Genomic DNA, 17,355 nt, shown 5'->3' on the forward strand with positions numbered 1-17,355 from the left:
ATACCGAATTGCCTAGAAAGATATCTTAACAGTTACATATAATTCTTAAACAATAAAGCATAATTAAGATATGTATCTCGGCTCATAACAATAAAATTTTCAAAACGTTAATAAGAATCGAGAAGATTGAACAAAATAGGTAGAGGTAGGCTAACAAAATAATTAAAAAAACCAAGAAAAATTAAGATAGTAAAACAAAAATAATGGTGAAATTGTGGAAAGAGAAAGCAAATGAAAAAGAAAAGAAATAAAGCAGTATATATGTTTAAAAATTTATAATATATCAACGTTTTAATAAACAGCTGTTGCATATTAAAATACAACCAATCGCCACAATCGAAGTGGCTGCGAGTGAGTCATCTCTACTCCGATGCAAATCTTGAATGAAATCGATCGTCCACCACAGTCGCCAAAAACCCACTTTCAACCTTCGAATGCCCACAACATCGGGACGAACGTGGTATTCATTTTCTTTTTTCTGTGTTAATCGTAAAACGATAGTGGCGTGCAGTGATCGTAAATAAAAGTTTTATACCTTCAATAACTCTGTTCGGACGTTCAAAGATCTAGGAATTTCGGACGGAGTGCCATCATCCTCTCCGCGCACTACAAGAACATCATCATCATCATCAGGGCAACACGATCGAACGTATGGCGGCTAGCATGGAAACCGAAAGCAAGGATGCCGTCCGGCGTCATTCCGGTTCCACCAGAGACGATCGATAACGGTATGATTTATGATCGCCAGCAACAGGACGACGTGTTGCGTACGTTGCGTTTGCTGTGTTGGTTTGAGAAACGATCAAGATCAAGTTGCTCGGGCAACACACATATGCGCAAAGTGGGAGGATGTTCTTCGCGAACGTATGGTACCGATTTTATTTCACTGATCCATGCAAAACGTACGTATGTTTTTGTTTCGTGTACATATATTATCTCCCTCGGTTAAATAGCACATTTGCGCGTAGTCTTGCACGCGTTAGTTTGCCGTTGGTTTGAGCTGTAGAACCAGGCTGGATGCTGCGCTAAAACGCGCTTTAACACATCCTTAACTTAACTGCACGTAAGCATTTCAGCAAGTATTTTCGTACATTGCAGCGTTCCTGCCCCAACAGATAGGATTGCGCAAAGACAGCAACAGTCGCCAAGCGGCCGAGTCCGAGCTCCATATCTGCTGTCTGTCATCTTGTGCACATTTCTGCTGTCGGCTGTCGCCCCGACTGCACAATGCGCACCGGGCAGTGGGGGTTTTTCTGTAGAAAAGCAGATTCGTTACGATGGCGTTTCTCGACGTTCTGAAACTGAGCCCCGTTGCGAAACAGTCAGATCAATCCGCGCGCTTCTCGCGTGCAGTGATTTTGTGCGTTTGAACGGAACGCCCGCTCTTCGGCACGGGGAATGTATTTTATCATTCATACGGAACTCAATTTAAAAGTTCGCGTGGCCACGCTGAGTGTTTGAGGTGAGGCAGAGGCAGAAGAACAAACGTTGCATGCTGCGGGATCAAAATAGGATAAGCCACACGCGAAAAGCCTTCAGCATACAAGGGGTTGTAATCCAATATTGGCCCGCGACCCCGACAGTGGTGCATTCTTCGAAATCAGAAATATGGCCTTAATTTATGATGCAACCCAGTTCGCAGTTGGCACTCTTCTCGCGTTTCAATGGAAATCTCGATAACCGTTTTGAAGCGAGCAAAACATTTGCCCAAAACCATTTCATCAAACATTCTTCCCGAAAAAGAAAATACACAAACTTTGACCAATTTTTTTCCAACTGCTTGAGCGAGCAAGCGCGTTGCTTCATTCACCTGCGTATTAACACGAAAGCCCTCGCTCGATAGGATCAGTGAGTTGTTCGTTCTCGAGGAAAACTGCATCCTTCACCAGCAAATAACATTTGCAGTTGCTTCTCCAGCGCCCTGGAGGTGCAGGAGTGCAGCCAAGCACCAAGAGCACCAGGCAATCGAAACGAGTTCGAAAAATGCGCTCCTTGATCGTGATGCTTGCGTACAGCCGGTAATGCTCGGACGACTTCGAAACGGAATCGAGAACCCGAGGGACCCGAAATCGAACCATTTGTGGTTTCTTCGTGGTTCTCGCCACAGACTTGCCACTCGCCAATATCTGTAAGCACTGATCGGCAAAGCAATAAGTCTCCGGTGTCCTGAAGGTGACTTGCTTCTCCAATCGTTATATGGGGCGTTGTGTTGTTATATTCTGCACACAAACCATACACGAACCAATTCTGGAGCGAGAAACGTTTAATAACCGGCGTGCGGGTCTGTGGCAGACAGCACAGAGCGTTTATTAACCAGAGATCAGTTAACAGTTCCGTGTTGCGCTCGTGATAAAAAGCAAGGCCAAGAAAGTGTACAGTAACACAGGACAGGAAAGCTGCCCAAAAACTGTGTAATAAAAATGGAATAATAAGCATTAAAATAAATCGACGTGATCGACACCCAAACCAACACGAACGGAGTTCATCAATGGGTTGGTTTTCTTCCGTCGCAAGATCGTTCTTCGACCGCGGGCCAACACTATTTGGATATAAAATTAATTTTCACCCAACCGATTCATATTCTGCGCTAATGTCAATGAGTGGTGTTTCGACCGAATGCGCCGAAATCGTCCAATACACACCCCCGGTTAATCGGTCTCCTCACAAAATTTATTAACCACACAAAGGACGCGGAGGACGCGGTATGGATGATTCAGCCCTATAAAATAAAAATTTATCGGTTTTGTTTTTTGGGGTCCACGCAGACGACTTTCAGACCCAAAAACAAAACAAAATCACAACACCAACTGAAATGAAATGTGTGTTTTTTTGTGTAGAAAGTCCAGGTTTTTGTTTTGCAAACTCCCCCGAGACACGGGGGACAATCGTTTACAGTTTGTAACCTGCAATAAAAGCTAAATTATTTTACGACCCGTTTTTAACTACCATCCGTTGGCCGGGGTGCCAGAGCCAGCTACGGGGAAATTAAAACACCACATGGAAATGGAGATAAATTTTCGCCAATGGGGGCTAAGCTCGGGGAAGCGTCCGATGGACGAAATAGATGATGTGCCGAAAGCAATTGGTCGTCTACTCCGCAAGGCCCCCACATGGAAATGGAAATGGATGGCGCGCGAGGCTGGCGTCTCGGTGCCGCCAACGTTTGGAGTCGTGCGCCAGGGCAGGATTTTATTTACTGTTATCGGTTTGTTTTAGAAAACCGCGCGTTTTGTTGATTCATGTTTATTAAACACACACACACACTCCGAGCCGTGTGGGGTGTTTGCATATCAATTCACTCCTTTTCGAGTGTTTTTTGTTTTGTTTTGCAAACTTGGGGGCAAAAAAGGAACCTATTCGCAGTGTATAATTTAGCGTAAAAAAGTTCATCAACAGTGTTGGGCGTCCATTTGCGCGCTGCAAAATCACCCAAAGAAGATGCATTCTCATTAAGCTGCGAGCTGGCCATCCCGCAAGACGTGTTTTCTGTTTATTCTCACCACGATCTTGAGGGGCGAGTGGAGTATACACAATCACGCAAACAACCAGCCCGTGTGCACTGAAGATAAATTGCAAAATAATCAGATCGCCTGCCCAATGAACCAGCGATGGCTGGTGGTTTTGTGAGAAATGTTGCACTGGGCGCCTTTAACGAACAGGCGAATCTTCGGAGCCGGAGCATAATTGGTGGTCGATTTGCACCACCAGCACCGGGGCATTGGGGCACGTACGCAAACCTTCCCGCACGCCGTCGCACGTACTGTACGCACGTACGCAACGTAAACGGTCGTCGCCTGGGAGATGATCGCCTTGCTGCTGCTGTTGCTGCATCATTATGTTGGTCATATTTCAGCGTTCCAACGAGCGCGACGGGACATAATCAGCATTGAATAGTGCAGGATAGCGATAGCGCATAGGCAATGAGTTGCATGGATTGGATGAGCATAAATCTAGCGAATCTTTCTCCGTTGCTTCGTCAAGGTTCGTCGCTTGTTTGCAGTCTTTCGAGAGGTGTTGAAGAGGTGTTCGGCCGGAGTCACTCACATAAGAAACCGCAAGTCGTTCTTCAACCAGGTGATGCAGTGTGACAGGGATGAAGCGTGGTGAAGAATGGTTCCAAACCGGACGGAGATGGAGTGATGATGCGGATGAATGGTTCTCACCACATGCAAACGCAATTCGATAGCAATTTACGATTTTATGCTTCTTTCCCATTTTATGCCAATACGTTCTGGTTCAGTGGTATGGTTTTTATTATTATTATTTTTTTTAGATGTTTTATTGAGAGTGGAGTGTAGAATTTATTTCCCTGCCGTTGCTTGGGCGAAGAATCAATTGACCTCTCGCTATAAAAGATGCAAAATCCTCCAACATGGTTTATAACACTCTTCCGGGTGTTGATTGTTGAAAGAAATGGCGCTTTAAATTGGCAACGAGATGGAACCGCAAATGTTTGGAAGCATCTCTTCCATCGGACTGTTCTTTTTTGTACAACTTTAGAAATATTTATGATATTTTATTACAACTACACGATCAGGTTTGCACTCTAAAAGCATCCAACAGTATGGTTTTTATTCCCTGACCTCATATCTTGCCACTTCACCCCCGGGACGGACCGAACAACCTCCGCGGAAGCGCGTCAACCGGACGCCAGTCGTTGGCGGCGATTGATAACAATCTAGCCCCTTACCACCCTTCGGCAGGCGGTGGGCTGTTTATTTCATCCGTTTTGTGTGCCATTTCGTTTCGTACGCCAGAAGAAGAGAACCGAATAAAACAGTACACAAACAGCAGCAGAGACCAAAGCGCAGTACGGTCGCGCTGGTGGAGCCTTCGATTTTGTTTTGCGTTTTTTTTCCCCCACCACAGAAAGTTACGTTCACAGCGGCAAAAGTCCGTGTGCGCAAACGGTAGTATAAACGGAACTCCGCGTGGTGTTCGCAATCGTGCAGCTTCCTGCTGCTTGCGACTGTTGTTGCTACGACGACGACCACGACGTGGTTTGCGCAGCGCAATGCGCCAAACAAACGCGCGAGAAGAGGACAAGGCAAGGCGGTGGAAGGAAAAATTATGCTGCATTGTTATGCTGACCGGCGGCGGATAGGTTTTCAAAACTTCACGCCAACGGTTGCGAATGCTCGGGGTCCCTCAACCCCCGGTGTCTCATGTTTGGAACAGCCACGTTATATTGGCAGCATCAGCAGTAAAGGCCAAACGGGGTAGTATAAATACAAAAATGGGCAAAGAAGCAAATCCACCAACGCCTTTGGGGCCCTATGGGGCGGCCATCCGATGCCTTCCGACGAGTCTTGTTTAGGCTTTGCTTCCACTTGGCAAAGGCCGGAGCGGCGGGGTAAAGAGAGCGCAAAAGAATGGAAAGCAGGAGAGATTTATGCTTCCATTTTGCCGTCGTTCTGTTGTGGCAGCAGCAGCAGCATCGAGTAGCATTGCATTGCCGTCCCGGGATGGGGTCGGGTTTATGCAACCGATTAGGCCGGCAGCTCTGCGGCAACGGAAGCTGAAAGGGAGTCGATTTCGTATAAACAAAAGGCAGCAAATAAACAGATGCAACCAGAGGCTGCGCGAAGTGTGCCGCAAGCGGGTGGGTGTCGGGGAGAGACAGTGTGTCCCAAGAATGTTCGGTGACACCCGGGTGCGGCCTGCAGTCCTTGGGTTTTGCATAATGTAGCTTTTGTGTGTCGGTTGGTATGAAATTGGACGCGGAGTTTCCTCCATGTTCAGTACACTACAAAGTCGTACTGTGTTGCAGTTGCTGTAAGACTTTTCGATAAGAACTTTGTAATATTTTCGTTTTTTAACAATTTTATTCGGTTATCAGGTACCATATATCTTAGTAGTGATCACTATTGCTAGAAGAAGAGATATGCTTTAAATTATTCTGTTACCTTCAGAAATCAACATTCAAAATAGAGAAAGCCATCTAGTTTGAATCGTGTTGACCCCCCCCCCCCCCCCCCTCCCAAACTTTGAAAGTTATTCAAAGTGGCATATCCTCGTGTTAAACGAAGGCTTCAAAGAAGTATGTTTGCTCGAACATCACAATAACAACAGTTTCGATATCTTTTACAGTGATAACACATGCAGAAAGAAACCAAGCAAGAGAATGAACTGGCAAGGGAAAGTGCCACTGCAGCCTTTTAGTAATGAAAACCCCCAATTTCGGACTTTTTCACTCTCTATAATGATTCAATAACCGAGTGGAGTTCATGGAACAAACAAAATTAAATCCTTTTATTTCATATTTCACATTTTTATAAACTGGAAGAAAGCAAACAAGGTTGGTTCATTTGAAATGGGGAAGAGTAACGAGTCAGCCATCCTTCGCATGGCTCGGCATGAAGTACGGAACGGATCTCGCCACCTGATTTATTGACTCGCCAAATTGATTCTTCGTTTTTTGTACCGGGGCAGCAGCACCTTCAGCTCCTGGATAGTTTTTGCCCCGTACAGCATTACAACGTTGCGCGAATTATCATTCAATCCGTCGACAATGATGTCCACCAGGTCGATTTCCGCGATAGCATAGCCGCTAGCTCGCTCAATCATTTCCAGCACATACCGATGCACGTTGTTATCCTTCAGCGTATGCTTCCGCAGCTCCTTCACGATCGTTTCGTCGGTGAGCTTGTTATAGCGAAACTCCTCCACCAGCTTCGTACGGAAATCGTCATAATCCTTCAAGGTTGTGATTCGCCGAAAAACTTCCGCAGTGCCAGTCAGCAGCCCGCACGCGGCGACCAGCTGCTCGGTTTTGCCCACTTTCAATACACGGAACGTATCCTCCAGCTTCGCGAGCCAGGTGTGAATGTCCATCAGATCGTCACCGCTGAACGGCTGGACCATCGCTTTCACGTGCGTGGCGTCGAACGGCTTTGCCTGCCCGATCATACCCTCCAGCTCGGCTATCTTCGCCTTCATGTCCTGGTTTTCCTGGTACAGCTTGGTCAGCAAACCGTCTTTGCTCGAGGAAAGCGAGGCACCTTCCTCATCGGATTGCTGCTGCTGCTGCTGCTGCTGCTGATGTGTTGGCGCTGGTGCAGTGAATCGTATATTAGGCATGCTTGGTTCAGCGTGCTGCGTGCGCAGGTATTGTTCTCGAATCTGCTCCGGCGCTAGCGATGCTGCGTTGGATACACCGGATTGAATTAGCGATTGAATCATCAATTCTGTTGTAATGCACATTTTACCCTAACTTGTTCCACACAGTGCTTTAATTGCGTCGTACACAACGGACTGCATCCAGCGCTGCTTGCTTGATCGTGTTTGCTTTTGTGTTCGTTGACACTTGTTCTGACAGTGATTCTTCCGTTTAGCGCGGCTCTTCCAGTTCTCCAGAATCATTACAGGCTCATTACGCGATGGAAGGCAATTGAAATTTTAGTTCGAAAATGAAGTTCAAATAATTTAAGCAAGGACGAAAATAATCGTTACTTTAATAGTAAGTCTTCGCAAAACGTCAGTAGACTGAAGAAAAAATATAATTACGTGTAAATCACAATATTATCCACTGAAGCTGAACGTGACTGCGCAACATACGACCACAATTGTTGATCCTCGAAAATGTTATCCAATTTTGTGCTGCTCGGAACGAATCGTACCGCAATCATTTCCCAGCCCAATGTACTGGTCCGGATGACCACAAACCGGTAAATTGATGTGTCCAACTGATGATGAGTGTAAGCTGGGGTGAACTGGATTTAAAAATCTCCTCCCCGCAGCGTGTGATCCTTCTCCAATTTTGTAGCTGAAGTTTGATTGACATGCGTGATGGCGAGGCTACAAATTTCCTGCGTTCCTTTTTCTTGCTGCTTGCATTCATATAGTTTTTTTACCTTCTAGCTTGAGCATGAGTAGTAATTTAAAAATTATTTTACTTTTTGCACGAATAGTCGATCCAGTACATGCGCTTTTGCTGCGATTAAACACGTCCGATCGCTGGAGCGACGGATTCGTACAGGCTCGATTTAATTTAAACAGAAATGTTAAAAAAAGCAAATAGCTTTGCTCAGTTATTGCAAAAGCGCACTAGCTTTCAATGGAATAATTAACAGTCTTTCTGTTTTAACCCGGTTGAAGCTCGTTTCATGTGTAGACTCACGATTAAGATGTGTAATCGACAAAAAAAAAAGAAATGGCACAAACAAGATTGAAGTAATTTGATACTTTATCAGTCAACACCTTCGGGTCAGTGTTGCTGATGGTAATTATCCACGAGTCCGGAATAATTAATCCCTTTCCCTTTCTCGAACTTGGGCGTTCGATGTAGTAAATGACAAAAAGTGCAGTAAACAGTTGCTTTCGTTTCGTTTCGTTTATGCGTAGTGCTTTTTGAAAATATCTTTTTTTGATAAAGAGTCGGTTTACTTGCACTGATCAATGCGCGAACAGTTTACATCTGATGCCGGGGATTATAAATAAGAATGGGTTGTTCCAATGGAATCGCGTATTAATGCATTAGCGATTTTCTCAACTCGTGTCAATGTGATAATATCGCCAAAATAAGTAACAACACCGTTCAAGCAGAACATGTTTTGCTTATTTTGGATATGCGATCACCTTTATGCAGGTGCGGAATGATACCTCAAGGCATCAGCTTCAATAAAGCTTAATTCAGATTGAAATGTAAGCGTTGTCGTCGTGGCTTTTTTTAATTTGCTTTTGTATCTTCTGTTTTTGCGGATTATTAGGGTAAGTAATTTCCCTTCCGGACGCTTGATCAGTTGCGCTGAAGTGATCTGGTTGGGGGCTACACTAGAAAGGCTTCTTTGCGATGGACTTTAGTCATTTACCTCAAAACACTCCTCTGAGAGAGTTGAACTGGCTGTGTAAATTGGCTTTGACATCGTTTCATTATGTGTTGTAACTTTTCCCGTCAATCGGTCAATCGTATTACGGCTTGTTTTCGTTTTCGCTTCCATACCGGGGACAGGACGATGTTTCGCGATCATTTTTAATGCTTCTGCGTAATCCGAAACTCCGAAGGTGTCAATTTCCCGTTTCGTTTAACAATAGCAGTAACGGCAAACTACGCTATCACGCTTGCGCCCCTTGCCCTAAAGTGGGATATTTTATGGCCGTTATCGTGGGGCGCGATCGCGATCGTAGTTTCGTGAAGCTGCGCTGTGACTATCTTCATTTCGACCGGTAACCGGTGGCATTCAATAAACCCCCACACGAGGCAGATGAGGCAACGAGTGAGTCGTTTTTACACCGTCAAACAGCTCGCTGCGATCAACCGTGTGCTCGTTTAGACGCAACAACGGGACACGGACGGTGAATAATTCTCTATCATTCAATCTTGTCAATTTGTTTGGCGCGCGATGACGACGACCCCGGACAAAACCGTGGCGAAAACGGGTGGCATCAGGCATTCGGGGTGGTAGTTTGCTGATTAGATCAGGATGTGTGTTCAGTAGCCTCCCAGAGAACCCGGGTGGGTGTTGTGGATGATCCACCATGGTTTAGTAGTCGGTATTAATTTATTGTCTCTTACCCAAACGCCCCGGGTCTGGAAGGGTTTTTTGGGCGGTTCGCTTGCTGTATCCCCTCGGGCATGGGCGCGCTGTGTCATCATCCGTCTCGCTATCTCCGATCATTGGATTGTACATCTTTACGGGGTGATTAATAGAAGCGAATGAAAAGCCTATAAATAAAAACAGCTTTGATAAAACTCGGTCTACCATGCTCTGGGTATACAAGATCATCGTTTCCATGAGATCGTTTGCCACGCCACGGAACAAATCGCTAATCAGCTAAAGCTAAATAATATGCTCACATTGCATCGGCCAGTAAAGACTCTCCTGTTCCTCATAATAAAACTGCTCCACAAAAATGGGGCGCTTCTCTAAGCGGTTCACTTTAGCCATGCGTTATCGATTCTGAAATAATGGCCTTTTTTGCTCGCCTCTCCATATTTTCTGGTGGAATCCATTTACGAAATAACCCAATCTTGACACCGGAACCGATCGTGCCGGGGCCACGGGAAATGGATGTTAAATTGTCTGGAGCTCGGTGGTGAGCGGGCGAACAACATTTTAAAAAAACTGAATTATTGTAAAATCGCGCTTCTGCGCTGCCGGGGCTCTTCTCTTGCGGAGAGGCGTAAAAGGCAAAAATGGTAATGAAAAAAAAACCTCATGAAAGCAATCCCATTACCAATTTGTTATGCACCGTGGCCAGCTCCGCGGCAAGAATTCGTTTATCTGCGGCGTGATGGTGTAGATATGGAAGCGGAAGAATGGAAGTGCCGGTCGGCTACCAACCTTGCCCGGGCCAGTTTGTGCGCATTTAATCAGTTCCGGTGTCAGTGCCTCGGGCACCAGCGGTTGCCAATGCTGCTGTTGGTGCTCTTCGGCTGTTCGACTTTGGTATGGTTTAGCTTTGTACAGGTTCGCTCCAAAGAAAGGCACCTTCGAGTGGAGGACGATCGTCGCTGTACAAGAAAATCTCATTTCGTTTTTGCATCGGTGGCTCACCCTTTTTGCTACGGTTGTATTCATTTACACCAGCTTCTCTGACAGGTCTCATTTCGGTGTGTATCCTTTCTGATGTCATCCTCACACGACGCTGATTGCATCACGCTCATGCTGGGCTGGCCCGTTGGCGGGCAAAAGAACTCCAAAAAACCCCCCCGCTTCTTCCACCCCACCTCGCACTGAATTCTAAAAATCCTCCAAAGCCAATGGGAAGGCGTGAGGAGATTTCAAAGTCCACTGGAGTGCCCTCCGCACCCAGGACGGCTCCTCGGTGTATGTGTGTGTGTGTGTCTGTGTTTCTTGTTCTGTGTGCTGTGCGTGCAGGGAAAAGGGCGAGGAATAAGTTCATCAAAAAATTAAGATAAGCGTGAACTCGCCTTTGAAGGTTGCCGCCATCGCCGCCGCCGCCGCCTCGTGGCAATGTGGTGGAACACAAAGTATGTAGATGTGTGCGAGTGATCCGCTTTATCCGCTTTGCCCTTTCCCTCCGCTTTCTGACCAAACAGGAAAGATAGAGAGAAGGCAAACGGTCGGAGCTTAGGTTTGTTCCTGGTACGGCTCGTTCTTCTCGTGTACGGAAAATGTGTACCACAAATTGACTGGTGCTGCTGTTAGAGCGCGTTCTTTGGTAAGGAATTTGTTTGCATTATTGTGGCATTCGCTGCAGTTGTTTTTTGTTGACTTTTGTGCTCATTGCATTAGATCCCTCAGGAGGAGATGGAAGTATTTTACACTCTCCGAAAGAAGAGGATGACATTCACACCCCGAAAGTGGCAGCGTTTCATCTTGTCATTTTAAACCCGGCTCGCGTAGTCTTTGGGAAGAGAGAGAGAGAGAGAGAGAGAGAGAGAGAGAGAGAGAGAGAGAGAGAGAGAGAGAGAGAGAGAGAGAGTGAGAGAGAAACCCTGCCGCTTCTTTCCCAGGAATCGCCAAAGTCGCCATCAGCAAGTTCTCCACCGGAAGATTTATGCACCGTAAAGCACTGCTGGGTCGTCGGAGCGATATCTACCCCCAGGTGGCCATCGTATCCGCCCTGAAGAAGGGGGAATCAACCGGTTATTGTGGGGATAAGTGGTTCCACGTCCCGATGCTGGAATTGGAATTCTACTCAAGAACTATCCGCCGCCGGTCGGTGCCGAAATGTGTCCCACACGTTCGTGTAGTGCTCTTCCGCCGTCGTCTTTTGTGTGTTGCTGTGTTCCTTCCAAGAAGCGGAAACCCTTCTAGGCCACGCTGTGGGCATCCAACACGAGAGGTGTGATAAATTTGAATTTTTAATTAAAATTATTCGGAAACACAATCCCACTACGAACCTGCCGCTCCCCATGCATGGCTGGAGCGGGTCGTGTCCAGCGTGCTCCACCGGGGTGACCACCGGATACGATGCGCCAAATTCTATATCCCTTTTTGAAGACATTCCGTGGAGAGTTCTACCGTCGACGCAAGGGGAGGACACATTACGAATGCGCATAATTGCTTCGACCCGACACACTCCGACAGAGCAGCGGGCACGGTAGCCTTCCGAGGTGTAACCCCGAAATAAACGATACCGAACACTTGCAGTGACAATGCTGCCGACCTGGTAGTAGCGATAGATGTCCCCTGGTTTTGGACGTAGATTGCTAATGCTACCCGCTACCTGGAAGCGCAAGCCGGAATCAGCCTTCCGGATGATGGATGGATAGCGACAGATTTTGTGTCGTTTGTTTTGCACCGTCATTCCAGTTGTAGGTTCGGGTGAGAAGGACTTTTTTTAACACGTGGACAATGCACGGTGAGACATTGTCCTGCACGGTCTCTACTTTTGTAATAAACCTGCTGGGAATCAGAATCAGAAGAATTACTTTTTGGAAATTGAAAAGGATCACAGTGGCAGAAGAGAAATTCTGCAAATAGAAGAAGCCTAAGCCTGACTCAATGCAACAAAGAATTGTCTGATGCTTTGAGCTCAAATGGTTTTAACTTAACAATGATCACACTCAAAACCGTACAGATGTTCAAGGTTCAACTACTCAAGCAATGACGGAAATTGACCATTCCTCTTTTTCTTGAATATGATCTTACCGTAGCTTGTTTACTTCTCTAAGCTTCAACGTAACGCAATCTTCTGACCTTAACAATCATAATCTCACCTTTTCTGCTTCGCTTTTTTGTTTGCCCTGCCGCACTATCCAAGATTTTCGAAAGATTGAGTTAGGAATGTAGCACCTCATCAGCAACGCTTGTTATGTGCACAATTCTAGGAATTCCCAATCTCTTCTCCATTCGCCGAATTCATATCCCGGTTCGATGACTATCTTGCTCAGCTCGCCTCCGACTCTGATCACATTTGCATTTCCAAACGTGAATCACACACTGATATAATACCGGGGAGCGAGTTTGCCAATTGGACGGCTTAAACCGGTGACCAACTTCAAACAGCCCACCACTATACGCTACCTTCTCAGGTGACGGGGTAATTTATGCGATTCTAATCTGACACACATGACTCTCATGGTGATGCGATTCTGCGATAACTCATTCACCGGGGTGGGATGGGGGATGTACAAGAAGTCCTCTGCGGTATAGAGTTCTTCACCGGAATTGAAACAAACGCGAACTCGCGCTCGATATCTTTGACTATCTAACCCAGACGAATCCGTTTTTTTGTAACAAAATGGAACGACGTATCGTCTTGACACGTTGCGTTTATGGGGATACTTCCCAATGCGCATCAAAGTAGTCTATGGTTGGGTGGAAGGAAAGATTTATTTACGAGTGTGCCGAGCACTGTTCGACTGACAGCAGACCGGTCGATTTGGTGACTACTTGTTGATAGTTGTGGAGGCTACTGTTGGACTTGTTGAAGAAAAAGTAGGATTTTTCCTTTGTTTTAGATTAGATAATCTTTGGGCAGCTTACTTCAAGATTGAAAAGAATGTGTCAAGTGAGCAGTTTTGTTGATTTTTATAGGACTGAGCGGTTGTAAGTTGAATGAAATCTAGTATGAATAGCAGAGTACCTGACAAAGACTTCGGTTGTACAATTTCCACCGCGATAAAATCGGAACCTTACTGTCGTCTACAAACAGTGGATGAAAAGAAATGGCTTGAAAAACACGTTCAATTGTACGATAACAAGCGCCCGATAGTGTTAAAGAATCTTGTTGACACATACACACCGGCCGAAAACGCTCTGTAAGCTAGCCTGCGCTCGTTGAGGATCGATTGCATGTCGAACTATTTCAAGGTAGGTGCTAGAAGTTGATAACGTAACACTGCGGTCGGTTCGGTACCGAAGGGTGTGCCAGCAAGAAGTGCTGATTATACATGGTACGCGGGGCACGTACCAGGTGTGTGCCTAGGGCTGGGACCGAGTCCCTCGGAAGGGCTTATCTGTCTTCGACCCTATGATTTGTTACGCCAGTGTTTTACCTGCACACGCAAACAACCTCTAACAGTTGGTCTTTCGCTTGCCATAGATGGGGGAGACCCCATAAATGCGATTCCATATTCGTGGCAACGAAAACGTTCTAGACCACGCTGCATGTCAAGCGTGGTGTGGTGTGGTGGCGTACCGAGCATCCTTGCAGCAGCCCATGCCGGGTAAGTCAGAGTGTACTGCCTGCGAGCAATTGAATAATGAGCCGATCATAAAGAGACAAAATGAGCTTCTTCCATATATGGACGTTATGGACCTGTGTGTGTGAATGTCTGTGTCGTACGAAAACGCATCATCAACCGGCCGGGGCACACTCGAACGCCGTCCACGGCCACCGGTCTAACTAGTCCTCCTCTCGCTTGCATTGCAATATGACAGCGGATGATTAATTTCTCACTGCCAAATTAATGTCAACGAAATTAAGATCACGCAACAACAAGGCTCACGGCACCGCATAAGGCGTCCGCGCGAGTGGTACGCGAGCCTTTTGGAGTCGTCGGTACGCCGCCCTCTGGCTGCTGCAGCAATGGCCCCCCGATGTATGTGCGTAACCACCAGCCTCTTGCGCTTTGGGCTTGGTTTGAGATTTTGTCTCGTCTTAATTTGACCCCATTATTCATCGAAATGGGAAAGCTGACACCCACCCTCCCCAGCCCAAAAGGGTGCCGAATTGTGCGATCTGAGGTTAATGAGACGTGACTTCTCTTGCCTTATATCTCTATATATCCCCCCACCCTTTGGGTCTCGCGGTTGATTGCTAGGTGAAGTTTCCCGCAAGGCAGACAGGCCAGGCTGCTGCTGCGGTTTGCATGGCGGACAACACCCAAATGTGGGAACATCTCTTGCTGGCAAATTTACTCGCTATTCGCGTCGTATTTGGGCGTCGTATCTGGTGCAGCAGCAGGTCCACCTTGGCAGCCATCTAAGGACCGACCGGCCTACCCATGTTCGACCATCGTGCGCTGTTGCGCTCACACAGACTTTGGAGCGAAGAAATGAGTTTTCTTTTGCAAAATTATGGCATTCTTCCAAATCACGTGAAGCAAGCCAACGGAGTTTTGGAGTTCGGGAAACGGGCAGATTGATTGCAAGTGTGCTGCTCGAGGCTGTTCAATGCTGTCCTCTCGAACGACTCCATAAAAAGTGTACTGAAAAATAGGAATGCGTTCCTTGTTTGGAGGAGCGTTGAAAAATGTGTCACGGGAGTGCTTGAAATTTTTCATATTACTCCTACAAAGCAGCCTTGTAAAGCGTTGTCTTCACACCCCAATGCTCTCATGCTCACCCTGGGATCGTTCTTTGTGGTTGAAAAAAATAACCTTAAACCCGCTTTGAACCATTCTGCCAACCTTCGCCCAAATGGGCAACTTACAAACTTCCCAGAACTTCCTATCCATCTTCGTGCATCTTTTGCCCATTTGTTTGTCTGCTGGTAGGGGCATCCGTAAAGTGCTAAAATGGATGCTCGTTTCCTGCCCTGCCAACGCCTAACGAATGCCGAAAGGGGTTAAAATGTTGCTCCAAACAGAACACAAACACACGCACGCAGTCTCATTCGCAGTTTTAGAGTGTAACTGGCACCCAAAGGCCTAACTCCAAACAGCATAAAAAAAGCAACGCGTTCACCGAAATACAGGCCCTTCCCGGGAACTGTAAAGATGTTGCGAATCCGGCAGCGTGTTGGAGTCTTTTTTTTCGAGCGAATCTTCCATTCCATTTATGCTAATAAATCATAAACGGTCGGTTCTCGGTCGGCACACAACGACACGATGCTGCTGCCGATGGTGGTGTTGCTTAAATGAAATTTAAACGCGCGTTTCCTGTGGCCTTCGGTCTTTCTTTTGTTCTTTGCAACTGGTTCCGAGGTTCGTGTGTAGAAGAACCAGGCTGCATCAGGATCTATCCTGGGACTCGTACCATTTCGCCACACACACTCTTTGGGTGTCCCGCAAAAGCCCGTGAACCATATCCCAAACATGTGTTGCGTTTTGAAGTGTTTGGTGTGCATGCCATACCGTCTTTTGAGCCCTGAATTGTCTGGTTTGTGCTTTCCACATTTGCTTTCTCTCTCTCTTCCTTTTCCCTCTGTTGTTGGGATGTTGTTTATTCAGTTGGTTTCACCCGTAGAAGGAGTCGCTTTCTACCATTCCGGGCACTTAAAGGATGGAAGGATAATGCGTTTTTTTTCTCACACCATAGTTTAGGAAGGATTTTCCACGCCTTCGCACCGTTGGTGGTGGTGTATGGGAAACCCGAGAGGTCGTAGCAAATGTATTTGCTGGCAGAAGAACTGGCTTGAGCACCGGAGTGTTACCCCCACGGTGGTCGGTTCAAGGACGACCTCACGCGACGCACGATGCAGATGTTCGCAAACGGCTTGCGTTGCTTGAAACGTGTCCTTTTACAAGCAACAGGGAGCTTATTTCAGAGATGTGGACTACATTCACATACTCCGAGGTCAATTCCGAAGTTTCCTTCGTTGCCTTTACAAACGTTGTTTTGTAATTGATTTGCGGGAAATGTTCGTTTTGGGTTGGAAAGTCAACTACAACTCTAGTTTGTTTGAAGAAAATATACATCAAACTTTACCAATCTGTACCGATTGGGTTACCTACCCAACCCACTCACCCACCACCCCCAAATAATCAGAAAACAAATGTTCAATAACCCTGGCGTACCGAGAATTATTGCCATTCGGTCGAAACACACGGTGCAGCGCAATGACTGCGATAGAATTGCATTCGGTTTTGGAAAAATGAGCCCACACCCGGTGTGTTGTTGCACTTTTTCCCGTTGCACCCGGCATGCTACAGGGCAGTAGAGGGCAGCGTACCACCCACAGGCAACATTTCGCCACCTCATGCAAAAACCCGGGAATGTGATGGTGGTGGTGTTCCCAAGGGGGCACCGCAAATGAACCGTATAGAGTTTTGTTTCCAAGGCACGTTTGGCGTGTTTTTGGACCGTGTCCGCGGTGTTTTAGCATTGCTCGGGTGTTATGTTTCTAGCCCTTTTTGCTGTTTCTCTTCCTCTCTATGTTCTGCTGCAGCAAAATGCATTTAACGAACAATATGTTACCGGTCACGTGTTTCATTATGCTGCAAATGTAAAGCAAAACCCTTATCGCCCCCGTCGTCGTGGCCCTCTCCGCGTTGCTCATTACTTTCTCACGCGCCCCAACCGACCGTGTGGGCCCTTTGGGGGCGTTTTAGCCCTTTCTCGTTTCTGTTGTGGGTGGGCAAAATTGAAAAACAGCACACACACACGCGCGTACTAGGACTACATACAAAGGGCTGCTAGGGTGTAGTTAGGCTTTCGCCACACCAGCAGCATATTATGGTGAGTGCGCAATAAGTCGAACAACCAAATCGAATCACATTCTCCTGCCAGAAGTGGCGCATTGGCAATGGTAATTCCACGTACCGTGTGCAAACCCAGT

At 46.7% G+C, this 17,355-nt stretch overlaps 2 protein-coding genes across 10 annotated transcripts in view; one reads left to right on the forward strand and one right to left on the reverse strand.

Moving 5' to 3' along the window:
• The window catches only part of LOC120958566 (bone morphogenetic protein receptor type-1B), a 135,795-nt gene that overhangs the window by 63,050 nt on the left and 55,390 nt on the right, over positions 1-17,355 (forward strand). For 2 of the 4 annotated variants that reach the window (XM_040381455.2, XM_049609894.1), the window contains exon 1: positions 14,059-14,080. The exons of the other annotated variants lie outside the window; for them this stretch is intronic. In XM_040381455.2, coding sequence (XP_040237389.1) covers positions 14,074-14,080 — 7 coding nt within the window. In that variant the 5' untranslated portion in view covers positions 14,059-14,073. Of the gene's footprint in view, positions 1-14,058; positions 14,081-17,355 lie in introns of those variants that run through there. 4 annotated transcript variants of the gene reach the window in all.
• Positions 6,225-13,306, reverse strand: LOC120958567 (uncharacterized). 6 transcript variants are annotated; one of them, XM_040381458.2, is made up of 4 exons: positions 12,629-13,306; positions 11,810-12,314; positions 11,605-11,729; positions 6,225-11,529 (listed from the first exon to the last, which is right to left on the reverse strand). In XM_040381458.2, exon 4 carries the CDS (start codon positions 7,201-7,203, stop codon positions 6,388-6,390), a length of 816 nt encoding a protein of 271 aa, XP_040237392.2. In that variant the 5' UTR covers positions 7,204-11,529; positions 11,605-11,729; positions 11,810-12,314; positions 12,629-13,306; the 3' UTR covers positions 6,225-6,387. The 6 variants fall into 6 exon arrangements, with proteins under 6 accessions (XP_040237392.2, XP_040237394.2, XP_040237393.2 ...); XM_040381460.2 differs by having other exon boundaries at positions 6,225-10,430; positions 10,497-11,729; XM_040381459.2 differs by having other exon boundaries at positions 6,225-9,664; positions 9,797-11,729.

Source organism: Anopheles coluzzii, chromosome 3 (genome assembly GCF_943734685.1).
Source record: "Anopheles coluzzii chromosome 3, AcolN3, whole genome shotgun sequence".
NCBI classification, from domain to species: Eukaryota; Metazoa; Arthropoda; class Insecta; order Diptera; family Culicidae; genus Anopheles; species Anopheles coluzzii.